The sequence below is a fragment of the Chiloscyllium punctatum genome, chromosome 10 (assembly GCF_047496795.1).
Source record: "Chiloscyllium punctatum isolate Juve2018m chromosome 10, sChiPun1.3, whole genome shotgun sequence".
NCBI lineage: Eukaryota > Metazoa > Chordata > Chondrichthyes > Orectolobiformes > Hemiscylliidae > Chiloscyllium > Chiloscyllium punctatum.
In genome coordinates, this window is record NC_092748.1 from 7,166,046 (window position 1) to 7,178,250 (window position 12,205).

Genomic DNA, 12,205 nt, shown 5'->3' on the forward strand with positions numbered 1-12,205 from the left:
TTTTTTCTATGTTTTGTACACGCTATTTAGTTTACAGGCCTTTGTATAAGCCTTGTTGTCCGATTTGCCAAGACACTGTCCCAAGGTGGTTTAAGTGTAGCCCGTCACACTGGAACAGCTCCCTTTTACTCCAGTACTGGTGTCAGTGCTCAGTGATCTGAAAACTATTCACCCACACCAAGTTTAGAGCCACACATTTATCTCCTTGTCTTTATTTGCCAAACACTAGTTTGTGCAAAAACTGAATGAATGACTGCCAACTTCTGCAAATCAAAACCAACAAGTGAAATCTAAGAACCTCCCATTGTGACACGATGTGCCAATTAGAAATGCCAGATAACCATGTTGCTTTTTAAACAACCATATCTTTTGATTTGATTTTGGGATCCACGTGAATAATTCCTATCTCTAACGGAATTAGTGAACTACTACTCCTGACTTAATGATTCCACCATTAATTTCCCTTAAATCAAAGAAGGTAAAAGCATCTTTTCAAATAAGAAATAAGAACAACTTAAATCTTTTACTGATTAAGCTGCAGATCACCAGGCTCAACCAAAAACTCATTGCGTTTTCTCCATTCAAATGCTGACCTTTATTCAGTTAGCACTTTGAGCTATAATTACCCTGGGTCTATATGAGTTACATCTACGCTGAGAGTTAATTGTACGATAATTAGGAACATCTGATTCCCAAGTTATACCTCTGAGAACATATTCATTATGGAATACGATATCTTAAACAATTGAGACAACTATATCCTGTGGTGGGAGAGACCAGAATAAGGGTACTAATCTTAAAATTAAGGCTAGGCCATTTCAGGATGATGTTTGGATACAATTCTCACAAATCAAGTATAAGTCTGGAACTCTCAGAAAACAGTTGAGACTGGTCAATTGAAACTGTTTAAAAAAAAAGAGATGGGTGTTTTTGTTGGGAAGGGTTTCAAGGGTTTTGGAACCAAGGCAGGTACAGATGCAAATCAGAAACATGTAACTGTGTGATTGAATAGGCTTAGAAGGGTTGAATGGTCTCTTTCTGTTCTCACTAGCAGTGCAGTTTTGATCTTATTTAAAGGCATTAGAAACTATTCAGAGAAGGATGATTGGACTGATCTGGAATGGGAGTGTTGGGAGGAAAGGTTATAAAGGCGAGGCCTGTTTCCATTAGAGTTCTGAATGAAAGCGTTACTGAGATATAAAAAAGATCCTGAGGGGATTTGACAGGGTGGATGCTCAAAGGGCATTTCACTTGTGGGAGAGGACTAGGGGGCTCTGTTTTAAGCTAAGAGGTCTTCCATTGAAGTTGGAGATTAGTCTCATTTTCTCTCAGGAAAGTCAAGTCTTTCGAACCCTTCTCCAGAGTGTGCGAAGGCAGAATCACTAAATATTTTTATAGCGGAGGTAGATAGATTCTTGACTAGCAAGGGAGCCAAAATGTTACATAAACAGGAATGTTGAGTCAAGACTACAATCTGATTAGCCACAATTGCTTTGGACAGCAGAACAAGTTCAAGGGGCTGAATGGCATTCAGTTCCTAATTTGTATATTCCGGGGTTCAACTGTCTGCAGTTTGGATCTAAAAGGGGCTGGCCTCAGACCCCTGTCTGAAACTAATGGACCGTGTACAACTATGGCTGACATTCACCAAGGCTGCTGATTACTTTGCAGGTTGTACTGTCAGAAAATGCCATATAGATATTCAGTCATGAGAGGATCAGCCTCAGCAGTGAGGTAGTCTACATTTAAATACTCTGCTAATGTTCATTGTGCTTCTTTGGTGAACAAAGTTAAAGATGACACCACACCAGGTTATAGTTCAACATGTTTATTTGAAAGTACAAGCTTTCAGAGCACTTCGCCTTCATCAGGAAGCTATTGGAGCAGGATACATAGGGCACGGAATTTATCAGTAATAGATCAAAGTGTCATACAACTGATGTGATGTGTTAGACAAACCTAGATGGCTGTTAAGTCTTTAACCATTTAGAATGGCGATGCAAGTTTCGATTGATTAATATGTAAATCCCAAAGCATAGGGTGACGAGGATCTGTCGGACTATACCCCAGCTGTTCCCTAAAGTTTCAAAAACTTTTGCATTTGTGTTTGAGGAACTAACTCATATGCACCCAGAATAGCCTTTCTTTTTATTGCATCATAATCCATCAAAACAGTTTCTGAGAGTGATGCACAACTCTCAAATACTGTATCCGCCCAGCTTGACTCATGGACAGTTTCCAGTTTTCCTTCAGTCGCTCCATTTATTTTGTTACTTTTTCAAATAACATAAAGGATGTCTGCACATCCTTTTCCTCAAATTTCAATAGGGTCTATAGGAATTCACATATTTCCTACTGGACTTCAGGTTATGACTAGGCTTTGCTCATCAGAACCTTCCGTTGCATCCTCTTTTTATAACTGTAGCTTTCAAAAAAGATACGGTCACTACAACTCCTTCACTTTATTCCTTTCTCTCCCCTGAACTCCAGTTCCACGCTCTTAAATTACCTCTTCTACTGTCTCTATTCTTTCTTTTGTTCAAGTTCCAAATGCCTTTCATGCTTTTTAAATTTCCTTTTCCATTTAATCTGGTTTAACTGTAAATTTGATTCTTGTGAACTCAAGTGATTCACCACTTGGTTTACCTTGTTCTTCTTATTTCCGCAATCCCAGACACTCTGCCAAGTGTGTTAATTATGTCTGCCTTATGTCTACCTCTTAACTCCTTTGTCAATTCTAAGAGATTGCATAGAACATAGAACAGTATAGTACAGTACATAGAATTATAGAATTTCTACCTTGTGGTAACAGACCCTTTGGCCTCACCCTCAGAAGAATAACCCACTCAGACTTATTCTCCTACCTTATATTTACACCTGACTAATGCACCTAAACTGCCCATCCCTGAACACTTTGGGCAATTTTGCATGGCAAAGGTCGAGAGTGGGGTGCTAGAAAAGCACAGCAGGTCAGTCAGCATCTGAGGAGCAAGAGAATCGACATTTCAGGCAAGAGCCCTTCATCAGGAATGAGGCTTGTGAGCCAATGGGGTGGAGAGATAAATGGGAGGGGGGGTTGGGGCTGGGAGGAAGGTAGCTCAGAGTGCGATAGGTAGATGGAGGCAGGGGTAATGGTGATAGGTCGGAGAAGAAGGTGGAGCAGATAGGTGGGAAGGAAGATAGACAGGTAGGACAGTTCATGAGGGTGGTGCCGAGTTGGAACTGGGATAAGGTGAGGGGAGGGGAAGTGAGGAAACTGGTGAAATCCATATTGATGCCGTGGGGTTGGAGGGTCCCAAGGCGGAAGATGCTGCGTTCTTCCTCCAGGCGTCAGGTGGAGAGGGTGTGGGGATGGAGGAGGCCCAGGACCTGCATTCACGTCCTTGGCAGAGTGGGAGAGGGAGTTGGAAGTGTTTGGCCATGGGGCGGTGGGGTTGGTTGGTGCGGGTGTCCCGGAGATGTTCTCTGAAGTGCTGTGCAAATAGGCGTCCTGTCTCCCCAACGTAGAGGAGACCACATCGGGAGCAATGGATGACGTGTGGAAGTGCAGGTGAAACTCTGATGAATGTGGAAGGCTCATTTGGGGCCTTGGACAGAGGTGAGGGGGGAGGTGTGGGTGCAGGTTTTGCAATCCCTGCGGTGGCAGGGGAAGGTGCTGGGGAGGGGAGGGTGGGTTTGTGGGGAGCGTGGGCCTGACAAGAGTGTCGCGGAGGGAATGGTCTCTATGGAAAGCAGATAGGGGAGGGGAGGGAAATATATCTCTGGTGGTGGGGTCCGTTTATAGGTGGCGGAAATAGTGGAGGATGATGCGATGTATACAGCGGTCGGTGGGGTGAAAGGTGAGGACTGGGGGGTTCTGTCCTTGTTGCGATTGGAAGGGTGGGGTTTGAGGGCAGAGGGGCGGGAAGTGGATGAGATTCGCTAGGGGGTATCATTGACCATGTGGGATGGGAAATTGCGGTCTTTGAAGAAGGAGGCCATCTGGTGTGTTCTGTGGTGGACCTGGTCCTCCTGGGATCAGATGCGGCGGAGGCAGAGGATTTGGGAATAAGGCATAGCATTTTTACAGGAGGCACAGTGGGAGGAGGTGTAGTCAGGATAGCTGTGGGAGTTGCTGGGTTTGTAGAAGATGTCTGTGTTGCGTTAGTCACCATTGATGGAGATGGAGAGGTCCAGGAAAAGGAGGGAGATGGCTGAGATGGTCCGAGTGAACTCAAGGTCAAGGTGGAATGTGTTGGTGAAGTTGGTGAACTGTTCACCCTCCTCGTGGAAGCACGAGGTGGCATCGATACAATCATCAATGTAGTGGAGAAATAGGTGGGGAATGGTGCCGGTAAAGAAGATGGACTGTTCTACGTAACCGACAAAGAGACAGGCATAGCTGGGGCCCATGCGGGTGTCCATGGCAACCCCTTTCATTTGGAGGAAATGGGAGGTTTAAAGGGGAAATTATTGAGGTTGAAGACCAATTCAGCCGAACGAACAAAAGTGTCAGTGGAGGGCTGCTGGTGGGGACGCCATGAGAGGAAGAAATGGAGGCCTTGGAGGCCCTTGTCATTGCAGATGGAGGTGTACAAGGACTGGATATCCATGGTGAAGATAAGACGTTGGGGGCCTGGGATACTAAAGTCTTGGAGGAGGTGGAGGGCGTGGGTGGTGTCCCGAATGAATGTGGCAAGTTCCTGGACCGGGGTGATAGGACAGTATCAAGGTATGTGAAGATGAGTTTGGTGGGGCATGAGCAGGCCAACATGATGGGTCGACCAGGGTAGTCTGGCTTGTGAATCTTGGGTAGGAGGTAGAATCGGGTGGTGTGGGGTTCCCAAACAATGAGGTTGGAAGCTGTGGATGAGAGATCCCTTGAGGGTGGTTAACAGACCGGCATGGGCTGTCCAGGTGGATGGGGTGTGTTGGAGGTGGGAGAAGGGGTCCTTGGAAGTGGGCGGGCACCATCTGGCACCCATCATCTTCCAGACCTCATCCTCATCACCTCATCACAACCTCATCACCTCAAGTGATCTCCCATCCACAGCTTCCAAACTCACAGTCCGGGAATCTGCACCTCCCAGTTTTACCTCCTACCCAAGATCCACAAGCGTGACTACCCCAGCCGACCCATCATGTCATCCTGCTCATGCCCCATGGAATTCATCGCCACATACCTCGATACTGTACTTTCCCACCAGTTAGGGACACATACGTTTGGGACACCACCCACGCCCTCCAACTCCTCCAATTCTTTCGTTTCCCGGGTCCCCAATGCCTCATCTTCACCATGGATATCCAGTCCCTGTACACCTCCATCTGCAATGACGAGGGCCCCCAAGGCCTCCGTTTCTTCCTCTCCTGGCGTGCCCACCAGTAGCCCTCCACTGACACTCTCATTCATTTGGCTGAAGTGGTCCTCCATCTCAGTAATTCCACCTTTGAATTCTCCCACTTCCTCCAGATGAAAGGGGTAGCCATGGGCACCTCTGTCTACCTATTGCACTCTGAGCTACCTTCCTCCCAGCACTGCCCCTCTCCCATTTATCTCTCCACCCCCTTGGCTCACAAGCCTCATTCCTGATGAGGGGCTCTTGCCCGAAATGCCGATTCTCCTTTTCCTCGGATGCTGCCTGACCTGCTGTGCTTTTCCAGCACCCCACTGTTGACTCTGATCTCCAGCATCTGCAGTCCTCACTTTCTCCTAAGAGAAGGTATAGACAAATGGGCTTCGTTCATTTATTTGCTCAATGTGCTCCTGATCTCACTCCCAGGAGGTTACCTATCACTGCTCAGCAGCCTGATTCTAATAGTTCACTGTGGGTGACTCTGCATTCAGCAGCCTGGGCCAGAGTTCTCAACTTTCCTCACAAAACCTCTCGGCCTCATTACATCCTTTCAATGCCCCTTGAAACCTACCTCTCCAGCCTAAAATGGCATGAATTAAGCATTTTTAAAAATTATTCTCTAGTGAACCACCTTGATTAAAAACAACAATAAGTTGCTATTGTAATTTTATTTTAAAACCCTGCACTTCCTAATGTAGAACAATACCAGCCACTTGTAAAATCTCAAACAACAGCCGCATCTGAGTCAATCTGACCAGCAATGGGACCATCTGGCCTGGCACTACATTGAGCAGATGTACATTGGCTCCATCACAAACACAGATGTGGGGATGTTTATCGATGATTGCACTATTCACGACTCTTCAGATACTGAAGCAGTCCATGTTCAAATGCAACAATATCCAGGCTTGGGTTGACAAGTGGCAAGTAAAAATTTGCACCACACAAATGGCAGGAAATGACCATCTCCAACAAGAGACAATCAAACCACTGCCTCTTGACATTCAGAGGTGTTACCATTACTAATTCCCCCACTAACAATATCCTGGGGGTGACCATTGATCAGGAACTCAACTGGATTTGCTACATAAACACAAGAACGGGTCAGAGGTGAAGAATAGTGCAGCGAATTACACACCTCCTGCCTCCCCAAAGTGTGTCAACCACCTACAAAAGTCGGGTGCATCTCCAACAAAACCCAAAAAAGCTTGACACCATCCAGGAAATGCAGTCCATTTGATTGGCACCACATCTGCAAGCATCACCCCCTCCACCATCAACACTCAGTCGTAGAACCTACAATATACACTGCAGGAATTCATTAAAGATCCTTAGACAACACCTTCCAAATCTATGACTACTTCCTTCCAGAGGACAATGGCAGCAGACACATGGGAACTTCACCAGGTGCAAGTTCCCTTCCAAGCCACTCACCACCCTGACTTGAAAATATATCGCTGTTCCTTTGCTGGGCCAAAATCCTGGAATTCCCTCCCTAACGGCAAAGTAGGTCAACTTACAGCACATGGACTGCAGCAGTTTCAGAGGACAGCTCGCCACCACCTTCTCAGAGACAGTTTGGGCAGACAATGAATGCTGGCCAGCCAGTGATACACACATTCCATGAGTTAATTTTTTAAAAAGTCACTGGTTCTTCATAGCACCATTGTGAATACTGAGTACGATGTTTGCTGATGGATTTGATTATCAGTTACAGCAGTGAGCAGTGCTTACTCTCATGCAATAACAAAGTTCTTGTCCTGTCTCTAGACTTCAACCCCTGTGCATCAAGAGCCTGAGCAATAAAGAAGTGGTCCAGGTGGTGGCTGGTGCATATCACTCATTGGCTTTAACTGCAAGGTCACAGGTAAGATTCATACCATTTGCTCCATATTTCTCAAGTGTCTTTAAGCTGAGAGATCTAGGAAGTACCTTGTTTAAGCAAACAGGACATTGGTGAGGCCTCTTCTGGAATACTGTGATGAGTTCTGGTTTCCCAGTTATAGCAAGGATACTATTAAGCTGGAGAGGATTCAGAAGAGATTTACCAGGATGTTGCTGTGTATGGAAGGTTGAGTTATAAAGAAAGAAAGGCTGGGTCTTTTTCACTGGAGCGTAAGAGATTGAGAGGTGACCTTATACAAGTTTGTAAAATAATGAGGGGCATAGATAGAGTTAATAGTTGTTGTCTTTTCCTGAGTGTGGGGGATTTCTAGATGAGGGGGCACACTTTTAAGATGAGAGCAGAAAGATTTTAAAAAGACATGAGGGGCAAATGTTTTACACAGAGGGTGGTTGGCGTCTGGAATGAACTTCCTGTGGAAGTGGTGGATATGGTTACAACGTTTAAAAAACATTTGGATAATTACATGAGTAGGAAAAGTTTGGAGAGCTATGGGCCGGGAGCAGGCAGGTGGGGCTAGTTTAGTTTGGCATGGACCTGTCTATTTCTGTGCTGTTTGACTCTATCACAGACATGGTTTGACCAGAGAATGATTGGACAGTTGTTCATAAATAAGGGCAGATAGGCAGTATAACAAGTTTTAATGCAATAATCATGGATTACTTCAATCTTCATATAAATTGAATAGGTCAGATTAACCTGAAAGATGAGTTCATGCACTATTTTTGGGGCAATTTCTTAGAGCAGTACATTCCCATGCAAGGGAACAGGCTCTGAGACCTGGTAAGGTGCAATGAAACAGGATTAGTTAACGACCTCACAGGAAAGGAGTCTCTAGGTGGCAGCTACATGATGATAGACTTTCACATTCATTCATTTCGTGGTTAAGTATGAATCTAAGTCCAGTGTATTAATTTGTTTAAAAAAGAAGTACTTGAAGGCGAAGAGTTAGCTAAAGTGAACTGAGAATATTGGTTATAGGTGTGACAGAGGAACAAAAGACAGAAGAAAAGTGTAACTTCAGGGAGAAAGCATTCATCATTTCTCAGTCCTGACGAAGGGCTTATGCCCGAAACATTGATTCTCCTGTTCCTCGGATGCTGCCTGACCTGCTGTGCTTTTCCAGCACCACACACTTGATCAAGTGTAACTACAGATAGACTACAAGGCAGTGGAATCTTTACTGCCATTGCATCTAGGAGCTTATGTCAAACCTGGGAGTACAGTCCAACAGACAAGTTAAATGTCAGCTTGACAGTCATGTTCAATAAATTACATCTTTAAATACCCCTTGTAGCGTCCAACACCAGGACGCTGATAGTGCAGACCAACAGAGGTAACAGCGTAGTGGTTCAACAGTAGGAAGATGGTGCCCTGGGAGTCTTCACCGATTTACTCCAGACCCCATGAAATTGTATGGCACCATGCCAACTGTGAGCTTGCTAGGGGTGATTGTTTAAAAATAAGGCATCACCTGTTTAAGACATTGATAATGAAAAAATAATTTTCTCAGCAAATTGAGAGTCTTTGCAACTCTCTTCCTACAAAAGACAGTGATCAGAGAGCTTGAATATTTTTAAGGCAGAAGTATAGATTCTTGATTAGGAAGGGGATCAAACATAGTATCAGCGTTAGGTAGCAATGCAGATTTGAGTTTACAGTTAGATCAACCGAGACTTTATCAAATAACAGAATGCTCAAGGGGTTAAATGGCCAATTCCAGTTCCTAATTTGTAAGTTTGTATATGTGACCAAGAAAATGTCTTCATGGTTATGATGTACTGAATCCAGTCAGCCATTAGATCAGAACCAGTTCATGTTGAGCACAAATTGGAAGCAACAAAGGTGCCATTGGCACAGGATAGACTCTGGGTGGGAGATTCTAATGTCTAGCACCAAGAGTACTTGGTAGCACCAATGATGACCATGCTCATCGAGTCCTAAAGAACAAGGGCTGCTAGACAGATCTATGGCAGGTGGTGGGCAACCAACAAGATGGAGAAACATCCTTGAGCTTGTCCTCTCTAATCTACCTCAGGCACGTGCTTCTGTCCAATGCAGTAATGGTAGGAGTGGCCACTGCACAGCTCTTCTGGAGATGAAACCCCCATATTCATATTGAGGATGCTCTTCATCATGTTGTATGGCACGACCACTAAACTAAATGGGATAGACTTGGAATATACCGAGCACTCAAGACCGGGCTACCCTGAGGTGCCTTGAGCTATCAGGAGCAGAATTGTATTCAACCAAAATCTGTAACCTTGTGAATTAGCCTATCCTGACGTCAATGTTACCACCAAGCTGATCAAATTCCTGTCTGAGTGAAGAGTGTAGAGGGATGCCAGGAGCAGCACCAAGTATATCTAAAAGATGAAGTATGAAGCTACAATACAAGACTACTTGATAGCAAGTAGTATGCAGTAGACAGAACTAAGCAATCCCACAACCAGTGGATCAGACCTAAGCTCTGCTGTCCAACCATATCCAGTTGTGAATGGAGGTAGACAATGAAATAATTCACCGGAGGTGTGTCTCCACAAATATTCATTTCAGTGATGGGGAGCCCAGTGCATCAGTGCAAATCACCAGGCTGAAGTATTTACATTCACCTTCGGCCAGAAGTGTTAGGTGGATGATCCTCCTCCTGACCTCCCCAGCATCACAATGCCATTCTTTAGCCATTTTGATTCACTCTACATGATATAGAGAAAACTATCTGGACTTCCAGAAGGCGTTTGATAAAATGCCACACAAATGGTTAATTCAGAAGGTTGGATCATATGGGATCGGGGTAATTTATTAGCTTGGAAAGATGATTGGCTGATGGACAGAAAGCAGAGAGACAGGATAAATTGTTTTTTTTCTGAATGGCAAGACGTAACTAGTGGGGTGCCGCAGGATTCGTTCCTTGGGCCCCAGCTATTTACAATCTAAATTAATGAATTGGATATAGGGATAGAAGGCTGTATGGCCACATTTGCAGACGACACAAAAATAGACAGGACGATAAATTGCAATGAGAAAATAAGAACCTTACATATGGGATATAGATGGGTTAGGAGAGTGGGCCAAAATGTGGAAAATGAACGGGAAGGTGACCTCTTATCTTAATGAGAAGAGACTTTGTGGTGCTTCTGTGCAGAGGGATCTGATGTGCTTGTTCATGAGTTGCAGAAAACTGCAGGTCCAGCAAATAATAAAGAAAGCAGATGGAATGTTAGCTTTTATAGCTAAACAATTAGAATATAAAAAGGTAAGGAAGTATTGTTGCAGCTATACAAGGCATTGGTGAGACTGCACCTGGAGTATTATGCACAGTTTTGGACCCCTTATTTGAGGAAAGATATAGTGGCATTGGAGGCAGTTCAGAGAAAGTTCAGAAGATTGATCCCAAAGAGAGGGGTTTGTTGTAGGAAGAGAGATTGAATGGTTTAGGCCTATCCTCTCTGGAATTTAGAAGAATGAGGGGAAATCAAATTGAGGTATCCAAGATGACAAAAGGTCTGGATAAAATAGACATGGAGCAGACGCTTCCTTGTGTGGAGCATTCTAAGACAAGAGGTCATAGTCTTAAGATAAAGGGTAGCAAATTTAAAACACAGTTGAGGAGAAAATACTTCTCCCAAGGGTTGTCTATCTGTGGAATAAGCTACCTCAAAGTGCAGTGGATGCTGGGACAATAGGTAAATTTAAGGAGGAGTTAGACAGATTTTTTAATTAGTAATGGGTTGAAGGGTTATGGGGAGAAGGCAGGAAAATGGAGTTGAGTAGCATATCAGCCATGATTGAATGGTGGCGTACTCGGTAGACAGAATGCCCTAATTCTGCTCCTATATCTCTTAAACATATGAACTTATAAAAGCTGAATACTGTCCAGGCTATGAACTCTGAAAATATTCCAGAAATGGTAGCTCCAGAAGACTTGTGCTCCAGAACTTGCTGTTCCCCTAGCCAAGCTAATCCAGTATAGCTACAATACTAGCATTTACCTCGTATGTAGAAAATAGCCCAGATTAAAAAAAGCAGGTCAAATCTGACTTTGCCAATAACCACATCATCAGCCTACTCTGTACAATTCTGTTGCTGCTGCTGATAGCCCATAGTGCCTTGCAGATGCCCAGTTATGTTCCTGGGTCGGTTGAAACCCTACGTTATTAAGCCATACATCACAATGTAAAGGTATTCTCAGTGTGAAGATGGCATTACTGTGGAGCTCACTTCTATCGATACTGCCATGGACAGATGCATCTGCAGCAGACAGATTGATCAAAATGAGGACAAGTATTTTTTATCTCTTGTTAAGTCCCTCACCACCTGCTGCAGACCCGGTTTGATGAGAAGAATGATTATAATCCCTACAGTGTGGAAACAAGCCCTTCGGCCCAACAAGTCCACACTGACCCTCCGTAGAGTAACCCATCCAGACCCATTCCCCCTTGACTAATGCACCTAACACTATGGGCAATTTAGCATGGCCAATCCACCTAAACTGCACATCTTTGGACTGTGGGAGGAAACTGGAACACCCAGAGGAAACCTACGCAGGCATGGTGAGAATGTGCAAACTCCACGCAGACAGTCACCAGAGGCTGGAATTGAACCTGGGTCCTTGAACCTGTGAGGCAGCAGTGCTAACCACTGAGCCACCATGCCACTCCTAACAGCTGTGGTCTAGCAGCTATGTCATTTAGGACTTGGCCATCTAGATCAGTATCAGTGCTAACAAGCTACTCTTAGTGGTCATTTCAAATTCCTTACCAGAATACAGTCTGCATCTTTATCACCCTCAGTATGAGAGTACTTTCAACAAGGAGGAGTACTGAGGGGGTGTGGGACCTGGTAATGAGTAGAAGGACTCCTTGCTCAAGTTTGACTTCATGTTGAGGACAGCTACCTCCTGACCGCACAGCACTGTGCCCGTCCTGCCAGCAGAACAGGACATTACCAGGATGGTGTTGTCTGGGTC

At 44.7% G+C, this 12,205-nt stretch overlaps 1 protein-coding gene across 5 annotated transcripts in view; it reads left to right on the forward strand.

The window, feature by feature from the left end:
• als2b (alsin Rho guanine nucleotide exchange factor ALS2 b) overlaps positions 1 to 12,205 on the forward strand; it is a 128,036-nt gene that overhangs the window by 39,384 nt on the left and 76,447 nt on the right. For all 5 annotated transcript variants that reach the window (XM_072578396.1, XM_072578399.1, XM_072578397.1 and 2 more), the window contains exon 6: positions 7,104 to 7,200. In XM_072578396.1, coding sequence (XP_072434497.1) covers positions 7,104 to 7,200 — 97 coding nt within the window. The remainder of the gene's footprint in view (positions 1 to 7,103; positions 7,201 to 12,205) is intronic.